Below are 24,597 nucleotides of genomic sequence, written 5' to 3'. Positions count from 1 at the left end.
TGAAAAATAACATCTTCTTTTTATGAGATGTGTAAGGAAAAGTATATTTCAGTTTAGAATTGAAGTTTCACAACCAGACAAGTTCACACATGTTACATGTGACTCATATTGAGCCAATGAGTGCCAAAAATCAGGTCTACTTTTTTTTCCTTTCTCTCTTCAATAAATCCAGATAAGTGATATATTTTGAACTATTGTTAATATGCTCCAAAAGTTTGTAAATGAAAGAGGATATTGTAGTAAAGTTTTGATGTTGTTCCCAATCACGCTGGTGTGAACATAGCATTATACTCGTGAGAAGTTAACAAGATTTTTTTTGCACTAGTGATCAGGCAAAAAGCTATTCAATGTGGTGTTGTCGCCATCGCTTTCTTCTGGAGCGGCAAATGTTCTCAGTCTTTTGGGTTTCACTTTGCTCTGTTGGTCATTGTCTGGCAGTAGAGAAGAGATACATCTCATTTCTGTATAGGTGGCTGGATGACGCAGTTTCTGTCTTTGTCTCATAGTGGAAAGTTTGGCTGCAAGTGCAATGGTAGTTATAATAAAGATTGTGCACACAACAGCAAGAATAAGTATAGTGAGCATACACTGTTTCATTAGCGACTGGGTAGATATTTTATCTTCTGAAATGGTGGATGTGTGTGTTACTGGTACAGGTGTTGTGGAAGAATCTGGGATCAACCCGGTTGTTTTTCCATGTGTAGTTGGCTCAGCTGATGTCAATATGGGTTTGGGTGGTGTGTCAGTAGGTATTTTTGATGTTATAGTTTCTGTATTTTTTTCCTCCACTTTTTTACTGGTACTATCAGGTATACTGCTTAGAACTTTATTAATTGTTGAATGAATTGGACCAGATGTGGTGGCTTCATTAACCGTATTCTTTGTAAAAACAGGCAAATCTTCAGATTTGGTGGGACTTTGTGTAGAAAGTTGTTCTTGAGTGCTTTTTAATGTCGTTTGTGTGGATATTGTTTTTATTGCTGCAGTGGGCGATTTGTCTGTTTGTGTTGTTTCAGCTCCAATGAGTTTTACTTTTGTCGAAGTGTGATTTAGTTCGCTTGATGGTGTGGTTTCATCTTCTTCTTCATCATCAAGTTGCTCCATGACGGGAGGTTTCTTATATGGAGTTTGGGATGGCAACACAATAAGCGGGGAGACCCCTGGAGACTTTTCCAATGGGGATTTTGTGACCTTTTCAGTCTTTGAAGGGAACTTCTTATCTGGCTGAGATTCAGCTTTTTTTTTATCTGAAATTTCTCTTACCATGCGGATTAAAGTAAGGAGTGTTTTATCTGATTTGTCTTGTGTTTTCCATTCGAACACTAGAGGAGGACTGCTATATTCTTCTCTATTATGGGGATCAGTCAAAAAGGATTGATCTGGAAGGGGATGCTTGTAACCAGTTGCAGAGGAGAGGACTGTTAGGTACAGCAAAATCGTAGCCCACGGTGAAGGCATCATCCCTGTGCCAGAGATATTACAATTAATTCATATGAAATAATGGTACATCATATTTGTTAACAATAACCTCCAAAGCAAATACATTTGTGTATAAAAATAAGCTTTTATTTATTTTAGCTCTATTTTAGCTCTAGCTAAGAAAAAAGATAAAATTAATATGTGATAGAACAAGTGCTAGATTATATACTGTTGGTAGCTGTGTCAATCACTCTACTGATCTACAACACATTGATACTGATTACATTTTAGCCTTAAAGTGGATGTAAACCCTCCATACACCCAGTAAAGTGACCAGCTTCAGATGATACACAGAGATGAACCAAATCTCCCTACATAGGTTTTACATGTATATCTGCTGTGGTCACATTTATATACTGTTTAGATAGTTCAGATCGTGTTAGGAAATGTTCTCTTCCTGTTTAACACAGAGTGTGATGTCTGGGCATACAGCCAAGATAGCTAAAATAGCTGATTGGAGGAAAGGCACACACCCCCTCTCCACATATGCAGAGGTGTTTTGTAACAGGCCCAGCTCCTTGCTAATCTATAGAAACCTCCCCTGACAGTAATTTCAGGCTGCTTTTATCTGATGTGTCAGAGAATTTGTCAGGAGTTATCAGGCTGATAACAGAGGAACGGGTCAGGAGGGAGCTATGGGACTTGGCTCTTTGAAGAGAGATAACAAAATACTGCAGATATATGCGCCCAGCTCAAATTTCATTAATTGGGTTTACGTCCACTTTAACGTGATTGTAAAACTACATATTTTTTTTTTTTAATAATAAACATGTTATACTTAACTGAAAATAGTAAAAAAATCAGCGCAATATACAGGTAAAACACAATCAGCAGCTATGCACTAGGATTCAATTTATAAATTCCTTAAGAGTCAATGTAAAGTAGATAGTGCAGCGCTAGAGGAAAAGTCCAAATAAAGATCATCCAGGTGATTCTCTTATAAGTGACTGACAATATGAGGCATGCAGGTGATATAGCGTGGGTTAGCAGGAGACCTCCACCAATAGTAACAATGGCCGCTCACCTCACTGATAATAAAAAATCGCTTTCCCATAAGGGTCAATCCCAGGCATGTAACAGCATAATCCAAGCAGGAAAGGAATACATCTCAGGTAATATCAGTATGGATGGCAGATCTCAAATAATATCAACATGGATAGCAGCCATGGAATCCGATGTAAGAAAAACAAAACATAGTGTTTCTCCGCAATAACCAATATAACATTTAATAGTGAAAATACACTTACATAAAAAGCACTATATCCAGTGCTAGGAATCAAATGCAAACAAAAACGCACAGCATGGTCCGATAGATGGAAGTACGTGACGTCACCCGCTGCCATCTATCGGACCATGCTGTGCATTTTTGTTTGCATTTGATTCCTAGCACTGGATATAGTGCTTTTTATGTAAGTGTATTTTCACTATTAAATGTTATATTGGTTATTGCGGAGAAACACTATGTTTTGTTTTTCTTACATCGGATTCCATGGCTGCTATCCATGTTGATATTATTTGAGATCTGCCATCCATACTGATATTACCTGAGATGTATTCCTTTCCTGCTTGGATTATGCTGTTACATGCCTGGGATTGACCCTTATGGGAAAGCGATTTTTTATTATCAGTGAGGTGAGCGGCCATTGTTACTATTGGTGGAGGTCTCCTGCTAACCCACGCTATATCACCTGCATGCCTCATATTGTCAGTCACTTATAAGAGAATCACCTGGATGTTATACTTACCTGCCCTGTGCAGTAATTTTGCACAGTGTGGTCCGGATACTCCTCTTCTCGAGGTCACTCGATGATGCTCTTGGCCCCTCCCTCCTGTCGGGTGCCCCCACAGCAAGCAGCTTGCTATGGGGGCACCTGAGCCGCTGCTCTGCTTGTTCATTCACATCGCCCTCTCTGTACTTGTACTTTGGACTTTTGTCCGATAGACTTGTGTACACATGCTCGGAAAATCCAGCAACAGACCCCTGTACATGGAAAATTTTAAAGCCTGCCATCCAACATTTGTCTGCGGAAAATCTGACAACAATTGTCATATGGAGCGTTCAAACGGTCGGATTTTTCTCCAACAGCCTGTCATCACACAATTCCATCGGTAAAACTGACTGTGTTTTACTCTATTGAAAATTTTAAAAAATTTAAAATTTTGTCTATAGTTCTACTTTAAGAGGAATACTGAGGCATTGTGCTGTGATGTTTTCAGGAAGCTATATATAGCACCCTACTGGCCCCACCCACCAGCCATTGCCTGCATTACATATAGAAAAACAGAGAGCCCGTGGTGACTTCACTGAGTCTAAAATATGATGCGTAATGAAAATGGAAACGTTTTATTTAAAGAAGTCATTAACGTGTTGATGAGGTGAAAGAGAAAAACCAGGGAAGACAAAATATGAGCAGATTAAAGCGGTTGTTAACCCACTTTTACTACTTCATATAATCCTCCTTGTTTCCTGATGACAAGTGCTCCTGTCTTTGTGTTTTATTAAAAAAAAATCCTTCTTTACTGTATTTCAGAGCGGCTCCCGCGATCACGTGACCGACCAACTCTCTCTATTGCCCGGCTGACAGATGCAGCGGGTGGGGCCGAGATTCCCCAGCTGATGTTGGCCGAGACGAGAGGAGGAGAGGAGAGAGAGAGAGAGAGACGGGTGGTCACATGATCGTGGGGAGCCGCTCTGAAATACGGTAAAGGAGACCTTTTTGTTTATAAAACACACAGACAAGAGCTCCTGTTATTAGGACACAGGGGAGGAGGGAGAGAGCACAGAGAAGGACAGAGCAGGGCTGCGGATGACAGAGGGACGTACAATGACCACTGTAGTCAGTGCTCAGCAGCTCTGATTTTCATGGTCAGCGCAGAGAGGGGGACAAAGGAAGTGGCAGGATCAGTCAGGTTTTTTTACAGTTTAGAAGAGAGCAGATTACACAGCATAAGCTTTAAGGGACCAGGATCTCTATTTTTTTGTAGGTTAACAAACACTTTAAACTACATCTTTAAAATAATAGGCATGTTTTATAAAATAAAAACATATAGATAAATTAAACTTTGGATATAACTATTGCATTTACAGCGGTATTGTATATTGAAAGTATGTGAAAAAGAGAAATGGATATAATGGCCTTGAATAAATGAATAATGTTTTCTGTGGGTAAGGGCTTTACACAGCCTGAAGAGTATGAGTATGACCAATGGTGAAAGCAGGGCCGTTTGAAGGAATTTGGGGGCCCCAAGCAAAATGGGGGCCCCCAAGCACCCCCCCCTGCACGCAAAGCCTACGTTAGCGCTACACTAATTTTTACACCCATGTTCTTACTCCTCCCCCCCCCCTCCCTAGTCCCTATGTTTTTCTATTCTCACCTCCCTCTTCCCTGTAGGCTGTCGCTGTAGAGTGGCCAAGCTCCTCTTCCTCCTGTCAGTCAGGTGTTCTATCATTATGGGTCCCCAGTTCCCAATCAGATAGTGCCCGGGCTGGGCCGGGTACCGTGCGGTACAGGAGATTCAGTTTCCTGTGTTCCTGGCTGGACTGAAAGGAAGTGAGCACTCAGTGTGCACTTCCTGTCAGTCCGGCCGGGAACAAGAAACTGAATCTCCTGTACCACGCACGGTACCCGGCCGGACTGACAGGACTCCAGGAGGAAGGAAGAGGAGCTCGACCACGCTACAGCCTGGGAAGGGGAAGTTGGGGGCCCCAGGCCAGCTCGGGGCCCCAAGCAATTGTTTGTTTTGCCTGTCCTGTAGCGACGGGCCTGGGTGAAAGCAAAGACTAGCACGTGTCTTGTCACCCATCACCCTTGGTGAAAGATCTGCCACTCCCTCACTACCTAAAAAACAGGGAAATGTAATCATTTTAGAATAAGCACATATTCCAAATTCCGAAAAGCTTTTATTATCCTAGGCTGACCTTATAGTTACTTGGCTTAGTGACATCGGGTTGATTTACTTTAAAAGAGAAGTAGCACTTTGCAAGGGAATTTTCCCCAGAGCTTAGTGAATACAAGGAAGTTTAATTTTGCAAAGAATACCCCAATCATGTGCAAGGAAAATAAACCAAACAACATTTTTTCTTGCACGTGATTGAATGATGGAAGTCAGCGGAGCTTTACTTCATTCGCCAAGCTCTGATTAAAATTCCCTTGCAAAGTGCACAGATTACTTGCCTTATATCTACCCTAATATATCCTGGTGTATATTAGTATTTGTTACCTGAAGCTGATGGTCATTTACAGAGCTTTAGTTATTGATACTCATAAAAAATATTTGCAATGTGCAATCCTCAATACCGTCAGTATGTTAAAATTTACTGTAAAAATACCAAGGGTGTCTTCACCGCCAGTGTTTCGCAACCTCTTTATGACATATGTCGCCAGTGGTACACTACAAGATTTCAGGAAGTGATGCTTATGCTTCTAGCACTTTGAAAACTGTTGTCATAAAAGGACATCAGTATCTAAATGCGGACTTGACACAGTCAATCTAATAGTAACCCACGACATTTTAACAAGGGAAAGGGAACATCTCTCCAATATCCCTGTTTTGTATAACATAAAAATTTTGATTTACTGTCAAGTTCAATCTGTTATGTTATTAGTCTCAGGCCCCGTACACACCATAGAATCCATCCGCAGATAAATCCCAGCAAATGGGTTTCAGCGGATAGATCCTATGGTGTGTACACGCCAGCGGATCTGTTTCCGCGGATATATCTCCCCTGGGATGGATTCCAGCAGATCGGATATTTGCTGACATGCACAACAAATCCATCTGCTGGAATCCATCCCAACGGATGGATCCGCTGGTCTGTACAGACTCACCGAATCCATCCGTCCGAAGGGATCCCCCGCATGCGTCGTAATGAATTGACGCATGCGTGGAATTCCTTATATGACAGCGTCGCGCACGTCGCCGCGTCATAATCGCGGCAACGGCGCGACACGTCATCGCCAGAGGATTTCGGCGCGGTTTTCAATGCGATGGTGTGTACACACCATCGCATGAAAATCCGCCGAAATCCACGAGAGGATTTATCCGCGGAAACGGTCCGCTGGACCGTATTCGCGGATAAATTCTATCGTGTGTATGGGGCCTTACCCGTTCTGTCATTGTATTTGAGCAAATCTTATATATTGCAAATTAATGGGACATTTATAATATTCTTGCATGCCCTGTACATCACAGGTCCATTGGTCATTCCTGGACATGGGGAGATGTGCAGTGATACTTGTGCACTGAAAATCTAAAGAAGTAACACAAAAAGTGCAGAGACCAATAAACCCCACAAACAGGGGCAGCATTGTGGCACGCAGAGACCAATAAACCCCACAAACAGGGGCAGCATTGTGACACGCAGAGACCAATAAACCCCACAAACAGGGGCAGCATTGTGACACGCAGAGACCAATAAACCCCACAAACAGGGGCAGTATTGTGGCACGCAGAGACCAATAAACTCCACAAACAGGGGCAGCATTGTGACACGCAGAGACCAATAAACCCCACAAACAGGGGCAGCATTGTGACACGCAGAGACCAATAAACCCCACAAACAGGGGCAGCATTGTGACACGCAGAGACCAATAAACCCCACAAACAGGGGCAGCATTGTGACACGCAGAGACCAATAAACCCCACAAACAGGGGCAGCATTGTGGCACGCAGAGACCAATAAACTCCACAAACAGGGGCAGCATTGTGACACGCAGAGACCAATAAACCCCACAAACAGGGGCAGCATTGTGACACGCAGAGACCAATAAACCCCACAAACAGGGGCAGCATTGTGACACGCAGAGACCAATAAACCCCACAAACAGGGGCAGCATTGTGGCACGCAGAGACCAATAAACTCCACAAACAGGGGCAGCATTGTGACACGCAGAGACCAATAAACCCCACAAACAGGGGCAGCATTGTGACACGCAGAGACCAATAAACCCCACAAACAGGGGCAGCATTGTGACACGCAGAGACCAATAAACCCCACAAACAGGGGCAGCATTGTGACACACAGAGACCAATAAACCCCACAAACAGGGGCAGCATTGTGACACGCAGAGACCAATAAACCCCACAAACAGGGGCAGTATTGTGGCACGCAGAGACCAATAAACTCCACAAACAGGGGCAGCATTGTGACACGCAGAGACCAATAAACCCCACAAACAGGGGCAGCATTGTGACACGCAGAGACCAATAAACCCCACAAACAGGGGCAGCATTGTGACACACAGAGACCAATAAACCCCACAAACAGGGGCAGCATTGTGACACGCAGAGACCAATAAACCCCACAAACAGGGGCAGGATTGTGGCACGAAGAGACCAATAAACCCCACAAACAGGGGCAGCATTGTGGCACGCAGAGACCAATAAACCCCACAAACAAGGGCGGCATTGTGACACGCAGAGACCAATAAACCCCACAAACAGGGGCAGCATTGTGGTACATAGAGACCAATAAACCCCACAAACAGGGCCAGTATTGTGGCACACAGAGATCAATAAACCCCACAAACAGGGGCAGCATTGTGGCAAACAGAGACCAATAAACCCCATAAACAGATGGTGTAAAGCATGTGTGGGGGCAACCAGGTGAGGAATACGAAGACAAGTGTGTTTTGCCTACAGACAACCATGGTGGTGGGAGTGTCATGGTCTGGGGCTGCATGAGTACTGCTGGCACTGCGGAGCTACAGTTCATTGAGGGAACCATGAATGCCAATATGTATTGGGACATACTAAAGCAGAGCACGATCCTCTCCCTTCGGAGACTGGGCCCCAGGGCAGTATTCCAACATGATAACGACCCCAAACACACCTCCATGATGACCACTGCCTTGCTAAAGAAGCCGAGGGTAAAGATGATGGACTGGCCAAGTATGTCTCCGGACCTAAACCCTATTGAGCATTTGTGGGGCATCTTCAAACAGAAGGTGGAGGAGTGCAAGGTCTCTAACATCCACACAGAGACCAATAAACCCCACAAACAGGGGCAGCATTGTGGCAAACAGAGACCAATAAACCCCATAAACAGGACCAGCATTGTGGCAAACAGAGACCAATAAACCCCACAAACAGGGGCAGCATTGTGACACGCAGAGACCAATAAACCCCACAAACAGGGGCAGCGTTGTGGCACGCAGGGACCAATAAACCCCACAAACAGGGGCAGCATTGTGACACGCAGAGACCAATAAACCCCACAAACAGGGGCAGCATTGTGACACGCAGAGACCAATAAACCCCACAAACAGGGGCAGCATTGTGGTACATAGAGACTAATGCTCTGACTCCGAGCTCCTGGTAAAGTGGACAGGAGACTCCAAAGTACAAAGTCGCACGAGTCCCTTGCAGGATCGCTGGTGAGTCGCTAGGCTGGAGTTGCTGAGCAGGTAGCGGAGAGGCACAGGTGCAGGTGGTAGTCCCAGGCAACTGTCAGCGGGTAGAGGAAGTGGTCAAGCCGGGTCATGCACTATCGGATACGTCTGGAACACAGGCGGAAGCCGGAAGCGAGGTCACAGGGCAGGCTGGGTCGGTATTGGGCTGGCAGCAGAGTAGCAGAATCAGTAGGCGAAAGCAGGGTCCAAAACAAGCCGGGTCGGTGCAGGCGGAGAGCAGGGGTATCAAAGGCAAGCCGGGTCGGGTCAACGGTACAGGAAACAGGATACAGGTTACTAGGTAGGTTAGCCAAACGCTATAGAACGGACAGCACCTGAGTCCAAGAAGAGGCCAGCCTAAATAGCCTGTCTGGCGCCAAAAACACTCAGAGAGTGCACGCCGCGGCGCCCGCACGTGCACGCGCGCGCACGCGCACGGGAGCGCGCATGCGCGCTAACGGCGCTCCTGTGGAAGCTGAAGACCCAGCTCGACCTCTATGGCCGCCATTTTGGGTGCTGGCATGCCCTTCCTGACATTGCCCCCTCCTAATGGGCAGCCTCCGGATGCCCAATCTAGCCAACTTGTCAGGATGAGAGTTCTTGAAAGCTTGAACGAGCCTTTGGGCGTGAATATTGTCTTCCGGTTCCCACGAGTTGTTCTCCGGTCCGTATCCCTGCCACTTGATTAGGTATTGAACCTGATTCCTCCTTCTTCTGCAATCTAGTACCGCTTCTACTACAAATTCTTCCTCGCCGTTCACAAGCACAGGTTCAGGTGGGCCGACGTCTCGATCAGGGAATGGATTAGACACAGCAGGTCTTAGCAGGGTTACATGGAATACGGGATGGACCCTTAAGGAGTCTGGTAACTCGAGTTCATAAGCGACATTATTGATTCGCCTCTTCACAGGGAATGGTCCCAGAAACTTAGGTCCTAACTTTTTCGAGGGACAAGCGAGTTTCAGATTAGTGGTTGCCAACCAAACTTGGTCGCCTGGATCTAGTATTAATTCCCCTCTTCTCCTTCTATCAAAAACTTCTTTGTTGTAAGCCTGGGTCTTGGCCATTGTTTCCTGTAACACTTTGTTGTTGGTATTAAAGAAGTCCACTGTTTCAAGGACGGCAGGTACTGAGCATTCAGGAATCGAGTTGAACAAAAAGGATGGGTGAAACCCATAATTTGCAAAGAAGGGCGATTGCTTGGTGGCAGAGTGGGAGGAGTTGTTATAGGCGAATTCGGCCAGAGGAAGTAAGTGCATCCAATCGTCTTGGGAGAAAGAAGAAAAACAGCGAAGATATTGTTCGAGAGTCTGATTGGTCCTCTCCGTCTGTCCATTCGTCTGCGGATGGTAAGCTGATGAAAATGAAAGTTCGATCCCCAGGGATTCACATAATGACCTCCAGAACCTAGAGGTGAACTGGACCCCTCTGTCGGAGACTATGTTTGCCGGTGCTCCGTGAAGTCTTATGATTTCTTTGATGAAGACCTGTGCGGTCTCCTGTGCAGAAGGAGTGCCTTTCATAGGTAGAAAGTGGGCCATCTTGGATAAGCGGTCAACGACCACAAAGATGGTATTATAGCCCCCGGATGGCGGCAACTCCACAATAAAATCGATGGAAATCATCTGCCACGGTCTGCTTGGAACCGGCAGTGGCTTGAGTAGGCCCCAGGCCTTAGACCTGCTGTTCTTGTTACGGATACACGTGGTACATGACTCCACATACTTTTTACAGTCTTTCTGTATCTCGGGCCACCAGAATGTTCGTTGCAACAGTTCGGACGTCTTATTCGTACCAAAATGTCCCGCAAGCTTGTGGTCGTGGCACAACCCCAAGGTGGGGACTCGCAGGCTTTCTGGCACAAAGACCTTGTCTCCGTGCCAGAGTAGCCCATCCCTTGCCAACAGAACGGTCCCGAGTGGGGAAGGGTTACCTACTGAAGCTTGCTTAATTTGATTGATTAAGTTTCCTTGCAACAGAAGAAAGTTGCCAGGAGACAAGATTGTATCGGGCGGGGAAGTTTTTTGAGGTTTGCTAAACATGCGTGACAACGCATCTGGTTTTATGTTCTTTGATCCTGGTCTGTATGTCAAATGAAAGGTGAATCGGGAAAAAAAAAGTGCCCATCTGGCCTGCCGTGGTTTTAGTCTCTTTGCCGTTCTCAGATATTCAAGGTTCTTATGGTCCGTGTAGATTAATATTGGGTGTGCGGCCCCTTCCAGAAGATACCTCCATTCTTCTAAGGCCGCTTTGATCGCTAGGAGTTCGCGATCCCCGACATCGTAGTTCTTCTCCGCACTGGACAATTTACGAGAGAAGAAGGCGACAGGGTACAACAGAGCTTTAGGTCCCTGTCTCTGGGAAAGTATGGCCCCGACTGCCGTCTCTGACGCATCCACCTCAAGAACATATGGTTGGGCCGAATCAGGGTGTTTCAAGACAGATGCGGAGGTAAATAACTTTTTCAGGGTCTCGAAAGCAGTTTGGGCCTCAGAAGACCACTGGAACCTGACGCCTTGCTTGGTGAACTGGGTGATGGGGGAGATGATTGCTGAGAAACCCTTGATAAATTTTCTGTAAAAGTTCGCAAAACCTACGAAACGTTGGATGCCTTTCTTATCACTGGGAGCTGGCCAATCCAGGATGGCTGCGACTTTTTGAGGGTCCATCTTGATACCCTCAGTGGATATAATCAGGCCCAAAAATTGGATGCTCTGGCGTTCGAATTCGCACTTTTCAGCCTTGGCGTAAAGTCCATGTTGTCGAAGGCGGGCCAGAACATTTCTGACGTGTCTGCGATGGTCAACTAAGGAGGAAGAAAAAATTAGTATATCATCAAGGTACACCACAACAAACAGGTCCAGGAAATCTCGAAAGACATCATTGATAAAGTGCTGGAACGTGGCGGGGGCATTGCAAAGTCCGAAGGGCATCACCAGGTACTCGAAATGCCCAAAACGTGTACGGAAGGCAGTCTTCCATTCATGACCCTCCCGTATACGGATCAAATTATAAGCACCCCGAAGATCCAGCTTAGTAAAAATGAGGGCAGCACCAAGTCTTTGGAAAAGTTCAGGCACTAACGGCAGGGGGTAACGGTTTTTGACCGTAATTTTGTTTAGCTCGCGGTAGTCTATACATGGACGTAAGGAGTGGTCCTTCTTTTCCACGAAGAAGATACCCGCACCAGCCGGGGACGTGGAAGGGCGGATGAACCCTTTTTTCAGATTCTCATCCACATAGTCCTTAAGGGCTACCAGTTCATTTTCAGATAAGGGGAAAATCCGGCCAAAGGGAACTTCAACTCCGGGGAGGAGGTCGACTGGACAATCATAGGAACGATGGGGAGGGAGCGTCTCTGCCCCTTTCTTACTAAATACGTCCAAAAAGTCGTGGTATACTGTAGGCACCAGTTGACGAGCTTTAGAGTCTGAATCAAGACATAGTAGGGAAGGCTGGTCACAAGGGGTGGGAAGGCAGTGTTGAAGGCAGTAGGGTGAGCGGAAGTTAATTTCATCTGTGGTCCAGTCGATGCTGGGGTTATGGACTTTCAGCCAAGGCATGCCGAGAATAATTGGAAATAAAGGAGAGGCGATGGCATCCAATCGGAGTAGTTCTTTGTGACCGTTAGCCATAGTGGCTAATAGAGGGACAGTCTCATGAGTAACTGCCCCGGACTTGATAACGGAGCCATCGGCCAGGTAGACGGAGAGTCTCTGTGATTTGGGTTGGAGCGGGATACAGTGTTTCACAGCAAAGGATAGGTCCACGAAACAACTGCAGGCCCCGGAGTCAATTATGGCGGGCGTCTGGATGGTCCCTTCTGGCAGCTGTAATGAGATGGAGAGAGCAAGGTGAGCAGAAATGCTGGGTAAGTTCATATTTGCAGAGGGTGAAGTAACTGAGAGGCACTTACGGGGTTTGACTGGACAAGATCTTACGTAGTGGCCTGACCCTCCGCAGTACAGACACAGGTTCTGCTGGCGGCGGCGTTGACGTTCTTCGAAGGAGAGGGAAGGGCGAAGTAGGCCGATCTGCATTGGCTCCGGTGCGTCGGACGTGGTCGGAGTTGGGACCGGTGGAGCAGGGTTGAATGGGCTGGGAATCCGTGGTAGCATCCATACCGGGCGTGACTGGCCCGCAGCCCTCTCTGATCTCCGTTCTCTCAACCGGCGATCAATCTGAATGGATAAGTCAAACAGGGCCGTCAAGGTGGAAGGCATTCCCACACGGGCTATTTCATCCTTAAGGGGCTCAGAGAGGCCCATGCGGAACTGGGAGCGTAATGCAACATCGTTCCAATCAGTGTCAAAGCCCCATCGTCTAAATTCAGCGACGTAGTCTTCCACCGGTCTGCGACCTTGCTGGAGAGAGCGAAGAGCCGCTTCAGCGGAGGCGGCCTGCTGGGGATCCTCGTATAACTGGGCCATGGCGGTGAAAAATGAAGCTGCATCAGTTAAACACTCGGACTTCTGTTCTAGGTGACGATGGGCCCAGGATTGCAGTTCCCCTTGCAACAAGGAGATTACAAAGCCGACCTTTGTGGCCTCTAAGGAAAAGGTGCGCGGCTGCAGTGCAAAATATAGGTCACATGCATTCTTGAAGGACCTAAACTTACTGCGATCTCCAAGGAATTTTTCTGGGGTCGGGACCCTGGGTTCAGGTGGAAGCATGACAACTGCCGGAGTGGCGGAGGCCCCCTGGTGGGCAGGAGAGGCAGATGCAGGTCCTGGGGCAGCAGAAGATAAAGCTTGCACTTGTCCTTGAAGCTGGGTATAGCCGGATTGTAAGTCCTTTACTGCCCGTGTTAGTTCGGCCAGATGCTGGCATAGTTCGTCCATAGGAGAGGGTCCCCGCACAGGCTCAGTCATGGCTGTCCGTTACTGTCACGCCCCTGACGGTAAGAGCCTGATGTGCGGAAGACGGCCTCCCTTGCAGCTCTGACTCCGAGCTCCTGGTAAAGTGGACAGGAGACTCCAAAGTACAAAGTCGCACGAGTCCCTTGCAGGATCGCTGGTGAGTCGCTAGGCTGGAGTTGCTGAGCAGGTAGCGGAGAGGCACAGGTGCAGGTGGTAGTCCCAGGCAACTGTCAGCGGGTAGAGGAAGTGGTCAAGCCGGGTCATGCACTATCGGATACGTCTGGAACACAGGCGGAAGCCGGAAGCGAGGTCACAGGGCAGGCTGGGTCGGTATTGGGCTGGCAGCAGAGTAGCAGAATCAGTAGGCGAAAGCAGGGTCCAAAACAAGCCGGGTCGGTGCAGGCGGAGAGCAGGGGTATCAAAGGCAAGCCGGGTCGGGTCAACGGTACAGGAAACAGGATACAGGTTACTAGGTAGGTTAGCCAAACGCTATAGAACGGACAGCACCTGAGTCCAAGAAGAGGCCAGCCTAAATAGCCTGTCTGGCGCCAAAAACACTCAGAGAGTGCACGCCGCGGCGCCCGCACGGGCACGCGCACGGGAGCGCGCACGCGCGCTAACGGCGCTCCTGTGGAAGCTGAAGACCCAGCTCGACCTCTATGGCCGCCATTTTGGGTGCTGGCATGCCCTTCCTGACACAGGGGCAGCATTGTGGTACATAGAGACCAATAAACCCCACAAACAGGGCCAGTATTGTGGCACACAGAGACCAATAAACCCCACAAACAGGGCCAGTATTGTGGAACACAGAGACCAATAAACCCCACAAACAGGGCCAGTATTGTGGCACACAGAGACCAATAAACCCCACAAACAGGGCCAGCATTGTGGCACACAGAGACCAATAAACCCCACAAACAGGGCCAGTATTGTGGCACACAGAGACCAATAAACCCCACAAACAGGGGCAGCATTGTGGCACGCAGAGACCAATAAACCCCACAAACAGGGCCAGTATTGTGGCACACAGAGACCAATAAACCCCACGAACAGGGCCAGTATTGTGGCACACAGAGACCAATAAACCCCACAAACAGGGCCAGTATTGTGGCACACAGAGACCAATAAACCCCACAAACAGGGCCAGTATTGTGGCACACAGAGACCAATAAACCCCACAAACAGGGCCAGTATTGTGGAACACAGAGACCAATAAACCCCACAAACAGGGGCAGCATTGTGGTACATAGAGACCAATAAACCCCACAAACAGGGCCAGTATTGTGGCACACAGAGACCAATAAACCCCACAAACAGGGCCAGTATTGTGGAACACAGAGACCAATAAACCCCACAAACAGGGCCAGTATTGTGGCACACAGAGACCAATAAACCCCACAAACAGGGCCAGTATTGTGGCACACAGAGACCAATAAACCCCACAAACAGGGCCAGTATTGTGGCACACAGAGACCAATAAACCCCACAAACAGGGCCAGTATTGTGGCACACAGAGACCAATAAACCCCACAAACAGGGCCAGTATTGTGGCACACAGAGACCAATAAACCCCACAAACAGGGGCAGCATTGTGGCAAACAGAGACCAATAAACCCCATAAACAGGACCAGTATTGTGGCACACAGAGACCAATAAACCCCACAAACAGGGCCAGTATTGTGGCACACAGAGACCAATAAACCCCACAAACAGGGCCAGTATTGTGGCACGCAGAGATCAATAAGCCCCACAAAGAGGGGCAGTATTGTGGCACACAGAGACCAATAAACCCCACAAACAGGGCCAGTATTGTGGCACACAGAGACCAATAAACCCCACAAACAGGGCCAGTATTGTGGAACACAGAGACCAATAAACCCCACAAACAGGGCCAGTATTGTGGCACACAGAGACCAATAAACCCCACAAACAGGGCCAGTATTGTGGCACACAGAGACCAATAAACCCCACAAACAGGGCCAGTATTGTGGCACACAGAGACCAATAAACCCCACAAACAGGGCCAGTATTGTGGCACACAGAGACCAATAAACCCCACAAACAGGGCCAGTATTGTGGCACACAGAGACCAATAAACCCCACAAACAGGGGCAGCATTGTGGCAAACAGAGACCAATAAACCCCATAAACAGGACCAGTATTGTGGCACACAGAGACCAATAAACCCCACAAACAGGGCCAGTATTGTGGCATGCAGAGATCAATAAACCCCACAAACAGGGCCAGTATTGTGGCACGCAGAGATCAATAAGCCCCACAAAGAGGGGCAGCATTGTGGCACTATAGCTTTATCACTACCAGTCTGCCTTCTTTATTTATACAGTATATCACAAAAGTTAGTATACCCCTCACATTTTTGTGAATATTTTATAATATCTTTTCATGTGACAACACTGAAGAAATTACACTTTGAGGCGATTAAGTTCGCATTTGCTGCGCTATACAAGTTACTCACTCACTCACTCACTCACTCACTCACTCAGTGAGTGTACAGCTTGTATAACAGTGCACATGTTCTGTCTCCTTAAAATACAGCCATTAATGTCTAAACAAAAGTGAGTACACCCCCGAAGTGAAAATTTCCAAATTGGTCCCAATTAGCCATTTTTCCTCCCTGGTGTCATGTGACTCCATCCTCAGGTATGAATGGGGAGCAGGTGTGTTAAATTTGGTGTTATCGCTTTCACTCTCTCATACTGGTCACTGGAAGTTCAACATGGCAAATCATGGCAAAGAACTCTCTGAGGATCTGAAAAAAAAAATTGTTGTCAAGGCCATATAGTGGTTTAACAGGACAGGTTGCACTCAGAACAGGCCTTATCCAGATTTTGTCTTTGGGAAATATATGTATGAGTGCTGCAAGCATTGCTGCAGAAGTTAAAGGGGTGGGGGGCCTGTGCTCAGACCATACGCCGCACACTGTATCAAATTGGTCTGCATGGCTGTCCTCAAAGAAAGAAGGTCTCTTCTAAGGATGATGCACAAGAAAGCCCGCAGTTTGCTGAAGACAAGCAGATATGGATTACTGGAACCATGTCCTGTGGTCTGATGAGACCAAAAATAAAAATGATTTGGTTCAGATGGTGTAAAGCATGTGTGGGGGCAACCAGGTGAGGAATACGAAGACAAGTGTGTTTTGCCTACAGACAACCATGGTGGTGGGAGTGTCATGGTCTGGGGCTGCATGAGTACTGCTGGCACTGGGGAGCTACAGTTCATTGAGGGAACCATGAATGCCAATATGTATTGGGACATACTAAAGCAGAGCACGATCCTCTCCCTTCGGAGACTGGGCCCCAGGGCAGTATTCCAACATGATAACGACCCCAAACACACCTCCATGATGACCACTGCCTTGCTAAAGAAGCCGAGGGTAAAGATGATGGACTGGCCAAGTATGTCTCCGGACCTAAACCCTATTGAGCATTTGTGGGGCATCTTCAAACAGAAGGTGGAGGAGTGCAAGGTCTCTAACATCCACCAGCTCAGTGATGTCGTCATGGAGAAGTGGAAGAGGACTCCAGTGGCAACCTGTGAAGCTCTGGTGACCTCCATGCCCAAGAGAGTTAAGGCAGTGCTGGAAAATAATGGTGGTCACACAAAATATTGACACTTTGCTCCCAATTTGGACATTTTCACTTAGGGATGTACTCACTTTTGTTGCCAGTGGTCTAGACATTAATGGCTGTGTTGAGTTATTTTGAGGGCACACCAAATGTACACTGTTATACAAGCTGTACACTCACTACTTTACATTGTAGCAAAGTGTCATTTCTTCAGTGTTGTCACATGAAAACAGAATAAAATATTTACAAAAATGTGAGGGGTGTACTTACTTTTGTGAGATACAGGGCCATATTCTGAGAGAAGTTACGATGGAGTATCTCAGGATACTCCATCGTATCTCCCTTTTTTGGCCCGTGTATCTATGCGACTGATTCTTAGAATCATTTTCGCATAGATACACTTAAGATCCGCCATGTGTAAGTCACTTACAGTCGGATCTTAAATGTAATTACGCCGCCCGCCGCTAGATGGCATTTACGTGAAGGTCTCATTTGTTTATGCAAATGAGCCTGCTATGCCGATTCCCGAACGATTTCGCGTTGCGTACCCGTCGCTAAAGTCGTTTGCATAAGCGGAAACTTACTCCTGCTATATGAGGAGTAAGTTTCCGCATGTCCCACGTAGGCCATGTTACGGATAGCGTCGGGTCCGCGTCGTGTTTTTCTGTCGGCTACGTCGTTTCCCTAAGTCGTTCTTGAATACGACTTTACGTCAATGACGCACACGTCGGCGTCATTGACGTTTTCTGCCGAGAACTGGAGCATGCGCACTGGGCTTTTTTAAGCCCGGCGCATGCGCGGTTACTTAGATTCGGGGGCGCGCTTAATTTGAATAGAAGCCGCCCCCTTGAAGATACGCGTGGCTACGCCGGGCCATTTACACTCCGCCGCCCCAAACTACGGAGCAAGTGTTTGGGGAATACAGCACCTGCTCCTGTAGTTTGGGGCGGTGGAGTGTAAATGCCTTACGCGCCGCCCGCGGACATTTACAGAGAATATGGGCCACTGTATATAAATCCATATGTATTGCAGGCATTGAAAATGTACGTGCTGGATGGAAACAGAATTATCTGTTGTGTGGGTGCATGACTCACATTCGTGCTCATTACTGAAACTTGTGACAAAAACAGACATTAATATACTTGCATTAAATAAGAAACTAGTGGGGAATAAATGAAAAAAAAAAAAATGCTCACCTACACATTTAATTAGCTGCATTTTCAGATTATTTCTAGATTCTATTCTATGTGTCCTTGGTAGATTGAGGACAATATTTTGGCTTATTTAAAAAGGTAAAAGAACGTTGTAGCAATTAACTTCAACCAATATTGATCCATTTTTTATTGGTTTTACTTCGGTAAGGATAATGTGTGCGCCTGCTACAGATTAGTGAATGTCAGACGTTGTCATGATAGCGCTTATTGATGAATAGGTCTTTCTCTGTGGCACTATGATACTGTAATCTCATGTATATAAAACAGCTTTTACAGACTGCATGGAGCCATTCAATTACTGTCCTTAAAGGGGTTGTAAAGGTTTGTTTTTTATTTTCTAAATAGGTTCCTTTAAGCTAGTGCATTGTTGGTTCACTTACCTTTTCCTTCGATTTTCCTTCTAAATGTTTTTTTTCTTTGTCTGAATTTCTCACTTCCTGTTTCTCCTCAGTAAGCTGTTCAGAAAGCTGTTCTGACTGACTTTCCACCATCATCCGAGTGGTGGTTAGTCAGGCAGAACAGCTTACTGAGGAGGAACAGGAAGTGAGAAATTCAGACAAAGAAAAAAAACATTTAGAAGGGAAATAGAAGGAAAAGGTAAGTGAACTAACAATGCACTAGCTTAAAGGAACCTATTTAGAAAATAAAAAACAAACCTTTACAACTCCTTTAGGAAGTCTACAGTGCAATTTCCCTACCACAGTTTAGCTTGAAACCACCGCTTGCCATAGCCGATCCTGGTATGGATTTATAGATGTGAAGGTCTCAATGCCACTCTTCGGACCATGCCCCCTAGGATCAGCTATGGCAAGCAGCGTTTTTTACACTGGTATCCCTACTATCCCGAGCGCCAATGGGGCTCTATACCTCAGCCTGGAGCGGCACCACCAAGTACTTATGTTCCTACCACAGTCCTCTAATCACACATTTACTAGAGCCAATAGGGTCCTAAAGCAGTATTAATCCCAAAGGCAAACATGTATTGTATGGCAGCTTACCGATTCTTAAATGTGATGCCTGCATTCGTTTTCTTTTAGGCCTCTTTTAAACAGGTGGCTGTTCTGCCGCTGTTAAAAGCATGTTTTGTTATTTTGAAATTCCAAGACTCCAGGCACAGCGATCACTTGTAGTTGTACATTGTGATTAGCTGCGTTTACATGCGGTTGCGTTTAGAACATTCTAGCCAATTCTGATGTGCTTCCTGTTTTTCTTTCATTGTTGCCGCTGCTATCTGCAGGTGAAATAGTACACTGCGAGCACCAGCGGTTATGTGCAGATAGCTGCGCCAAAACAGTCCTGGACACAGTCAAATCATTTTTTTCTAACTGCACAAAACCCCATGTAATGAAACTGTAAATGCATTGTGTGAATGGAGCCATAGGAAAGCAGTGGGGGTTATTTACGAAGGGCAAATCCACTTTGCACTACAAATGCAAACTACAAGTGCAAACTGCACTTGGAAGTGCAGTCGCTGTAGATCCGAGGGGGTGCAAGGAAAAAAATAACTGTATTTTAGCTTGCACATGATTGCATGATAAAATCAGCAGAGCTTCCCCTCATTTCAGATCTTTCCCTCAGCTTTACAGTGACTTTCAGTGCAATTTCAAGTGCACTTTGCACTTGTAGTGAAAAGTTGATTTGCCTTTCGTAAATAACCCCCATTGTGTGAGTAGATAACTTCATCTATCCGCAGCTAAAAGCTGAATTCTATCCGCCCGTGTGAAAGGGGCCTTGTAGTGTTTCTTTCTTTATTTTTACCTTGGTTATCCAGCCAGTAAAGTCTGTTGTTTTTCAACAGAGGAAGCTGTCCTGCAGATGTACCAGTTAGAGGGCTGAGACATTAGTCCTACTATTATTAGGTACACCTGTTCAATTGCTTGGCAACACAAATTACTAATCAGCCAATCACATGGCAGCAACTCAATGCATTTAGGCATCCAGATGTGGTGAAGACGACTTTCTGATGTTCAAAATGAGCATCAGAATGGGCAGACTGGTTTGAGATGATAGAAAGGCAACAGTAAGGCCCAGTACACACGAGCAAACATGTACGATGAAAGCGGTCCGTCGGACCGTTTTCACCGTACATGCCTGCCAGAGGGCTTCTGTACGATGGTTGTACTAACCATCGTACAGAAGTCCGCGCGTAAACACTACGCGGGGCGTGTCCGCGTCGTCGCCGCGGCGATGACGCGGCGACGTGGGCGGGCCTGCCATTTAAAGGCTTCCACGCATGCGTCAAAGTCATTCGACGCATGCGAGGGACAGCGGGCGCTCGGACATGTACGGTAGGTCTGTACTGACGACCGTACATGTCCGAGCGGGCAGGATTCCAGCGGACGGTTTTAAAACACGTCCAGGAATATTTGTCTGCTGGGAAAAGGCCCGGCGGGCAAATGTTTGCTGGAATTCGGCCCGCTCGCGCCTACACACGACCGAACATGTATGCTGAAACTGGCCCGCAGACCAGTTTCAGCATACATGTTTGGTCGTGTGTACGGGGCCTAACTCAAATAACCACTCATTACAACCAAGGTATTCAGAATACATCTCTGAATGCACAACATATCGAACCTTAAATCAGATGGGCTACAGCAGCAGAAGACCACACCAGGTGCCACTCCTCTCAGCTAAGAACAGGAAACTGAGGCTACAATTCCCACAGGCTCAAAATTGGACAACAGAAGAGTGGAAAAACATTGCCTGGTCCGATGAGTCTCGATTTCAGATGATAGGGTCAGAATTTGCCATAAACAACATGAAAGCATGGATCCATCCTGTCTTGTATCAACGGTTCAGGCTGGTGGTGGTGTAATGGTGTGGGGGATATTTTCCTGGCACACTTTGGGCCCCTTAGTACCAATAGAGCATCGTTTAAACACCACAGCCTACCTGAGTATTGTTGCCAGGGCTGCTGTTAGAAATCACGGGGCCCCGTACAGCCTACCTGACAGGGCCCCCCAGCCCCCCCCCCCCCCAAATATATCAAAACAATATTTTCACAAACAAATACACTAAAATCATTATTATCGGACACAAACCTGTGTGAATTAGTCCTTTAACGTTTTGAAAAATCTTTAAACTTTTTTGTTAATATATTTTTTTAAAGAATGTTGAAATGTATTAAAATGTATTTTATTTTTTATGAGACAGGTAAGCCAGCAGTGCCATGGGGGGCATCACAGTGACATGGGGCACAGAGGGGGGATCAGAAGCAGGCAGAACAGGAAGGGGGAAGTAATCCTGTAATTGTCCCTCCATCCGACCACAATGATTCCCTCTGCTGTCCGGGCCCCCCTGTTTGCCCGGGCCCCCTACAGAAGGGCTGGTGGTCCCCCCCTATCAGCGGCCCTGATTGTTGCCATGTCCATCCCTTTATGACTACAGTGTACCCATCTTCTGATGGTTACTTCCAGCAGGATAATGCACCATGTCACAAAGATCAAATCATCTCACCACTGGTTTCTTGTACATGACAATGAGGTCACTGTACTCCAATGGCCTCCACAGTCACCAGATCTCATCCAATAGAGCACCTTTGGGATGTGGTGGAGATTTGCATCATGGATGTGCAACCGAGGAATCTGCAGCGACTGTGTGATGCTATGATTTCAATATGGACCAAAATCTCTGAGGAATGTTTCCAACACCTTGTTGAATCTATGCCACGAAGAATTAAGGCATTTCTGAAGGCAAACGTGGGTCCAACCCGGTACTAGTTGTACCTAATAAAGTGGCAGTTTAGTGTGTGTATATATATATATATATATATATATATATATATATATATATATATATAGATATAGCAGATCTTTACCCACGGTAGCTACCATTGATAGTATACACATATAGCCCTATTAATATAGATCAGCAGCAGAAGAATCATATACCGACAGATTGGCGAATCGCTGACTTGCATGTTTCAATTTACATTTCTGTCTTTGATTTTGTCAGAGAATGGATGCACACACATTGAAAACAATCAGCACCCCGGACATATGTGTGCGCACAGGGTGTGCCAGGTGTGCCTGGGCACACCCTAATCACCCTGTGCTGGACAGATTCCCTCTGCTGCTTGGTTGCCAAAAAGAGATTGAGGAATCCCTGTCCCCAGTCCCTTTCTTTGTCTTAAAGCGGAGGTTCAATCCAGCATACTGCCAACATGTGCTGTTTTTTTTTTTTTTTCGGTTTACATACCGTAGTATAGGTATTTGTTCCCCGGCTTCCGGGTTGTGAATCCCGCGGGAGTGGGCATTCCTATTCAGAGACTCAGGCCCCATACACACGAGAGGATTTATCCGCAGATACGGTCCAGCGGACCGTATCCGCGGATAAATCCTCTCGAGGATTTCAGAGGATTTCTATGCGATGGCGTGTACACACCATCGCATTGAAATCCGCGCTGAAATCCTCTGCCGATGACGTGTCGCGCCGTCGCCGCTATTATGACGCGGCGACGGGCGCGACGCTGTCATATAAGGAATTCCACGCATGCGTCAAATCATTACGACGCGTGCGGGGAATCCCTTTAGACGGATGGATCCGGTAAGTCAGTACAGACGAGCGGATCCATCCGTTGGAATGGATTCCAGCAGATGGATTTGTTGAGCATGTCAGCAAATATCCATCTGCTGGAAATCCATCCCAGGGGAGATTTATCCGCGGATAAATATCCGTTGGCGTGTACACACCATAGGATCTATCCGCAGAAACCCATTTGATGGGATTTATCTGCGGATAGATTTTATGGTGTGTATGGGGCCTAAGTGATTGACGTATGACAAAAGCTTCACCCCCGGCGCATAATGTGCGTCACCAGTTTCCGAAAGAAGCCAAACTCTATACGGCGCCTGCGCACCGACGTTCGGCTTTTTTCGGAAACTGGTGATGCGCCTTTTGCGCGGGGGGTGAAGCTTTTGTCATACGTCAATCACTTAGTCTCGGAATAGGAACGCCCACTCCCGCGGGATTCACAACCCGGAAGCCGGGGGGTAAATACCTATACTACGGTATGTAAACCGAAAAAAAATAAAAAACAGCGTACTGTACATGTCGGCAGTATGCTGGATTGAATGGTATATACTTGTTTTTAGGGTGAACCTCTGCTTTAAAAGTGAGACATCAGGGGCCTATGTAGACCCCTGATATTTCAACAAAGCCCCCAATAGGACACCTAAAAAAAATTGTAAAAAGCAATAATAAAAATGATTGTATAAAAATATTATAAAAAAAGAATGTAATAAAAAATAAAAAAATAAACAACTTACATCAACCTCTGCCCTACTGACATCGTCCACTGCTCTACCGATGCTGTCCATTGCCCTATATATTTATAGGGCATGTGTGTTTGAGCTTTGGGGTGCACACCTATGACCCCCCGGATGAGTTACAGACCCCAATACTGCTGTAATAAATATTGGACATCACATGCAACATCTGGTTAGTTTGCCAGTGTCTACTATTGTTTCTCCACTTGTAATGAATAAATGAAGGAAATGTTTTTCTTTTTTCATGTGCTCTTCACAAATTGCGCATTTCAAGAATCTTGACGTTTAATATTGGTGTATGTATGGTACGATTCTTTAAAGGTGAGACAAATCTTTGAAATTACAAACAATGTGCAGTTTGTCAATTTGCCTGATTTTAGAAACACTTAGCTAAATAACTACCCAGAATATATATATTTATGATATATACTAGAAGTGCTGCAAGGTTAAACACCCACAATATAAGTTGATTGATCCACTTACCGTAAACGTTCCTTTTTCTGCCAAACAGGGTAGGTTAATGTTGAGGATAACCCGGTCCTGTCCTACTCAGCGGCATTTCAGGGCTGCCTTTAAACAAGGTACCTGAGCAAGACAGGAAGCATAAAGGAGGGTGTGGAGTCTTTAATAAATAAGGAAGGACAGGACCGCAGGCTGTGGTTTCCAGAGAGGCGTAGGGGGGGGGGGGGGGGGGGGGGGGTTGAAAGATAGAGTGTGTGAAAGACACAAAACGAAAGAATACAGTTTATGAATATAGAAGCAAGTGACAGAAGAACAGATTAGACAAGACAGGGACAAAC

General features: G+C 46.5%; 1 protein-coding gene across 1 annotated transcript; it reads right to left on the bottom strand.

Moving 5' to 3' along the window:
* SELPLG (selectin P ligand) lies at positions 1 to 24,473 on the bottom strand. The gene is made up of 2 exons (XM_040351891.1): positions 24,281 to 24,473; positions 1 to 1,463 (listed from the first exon to the last, which is right to left on the bottom strand). The coding sequence occupies exon 2, from the start codon at positions 1,459 to 1,461 to the stop codon at positions 322 to 324; it is 1,140 nt and encodes a 379-aa protein (XP_040207825.1). The 5' UTR covers positions 1,462 to 1,463; positions 24,281 to 24,473; the 3' UTR covers positions 1 to 321.
* Positions 24,474 to 24,597: the final 124 nt, after the last annotated feature.

Source organism: Rana temporaria, chromosome 1, assembly GCF_905171775.1.
Source record: "Rana temporaria chromosome 1, aRanTem1.1, whole genome shotgun sequence".
In the NCBI taxonomy this organism is placed as follows: domain Eukaryota; kingdom Metazoa; phylum Chordata; class Amphibia; order Anura; family Ranidae; genus Rana; species Rana temporaria.
Note: the sequence above shows the minus strand (reverse complement) of the source record. Positions and strands in the feature narration are given on the sequence as shown.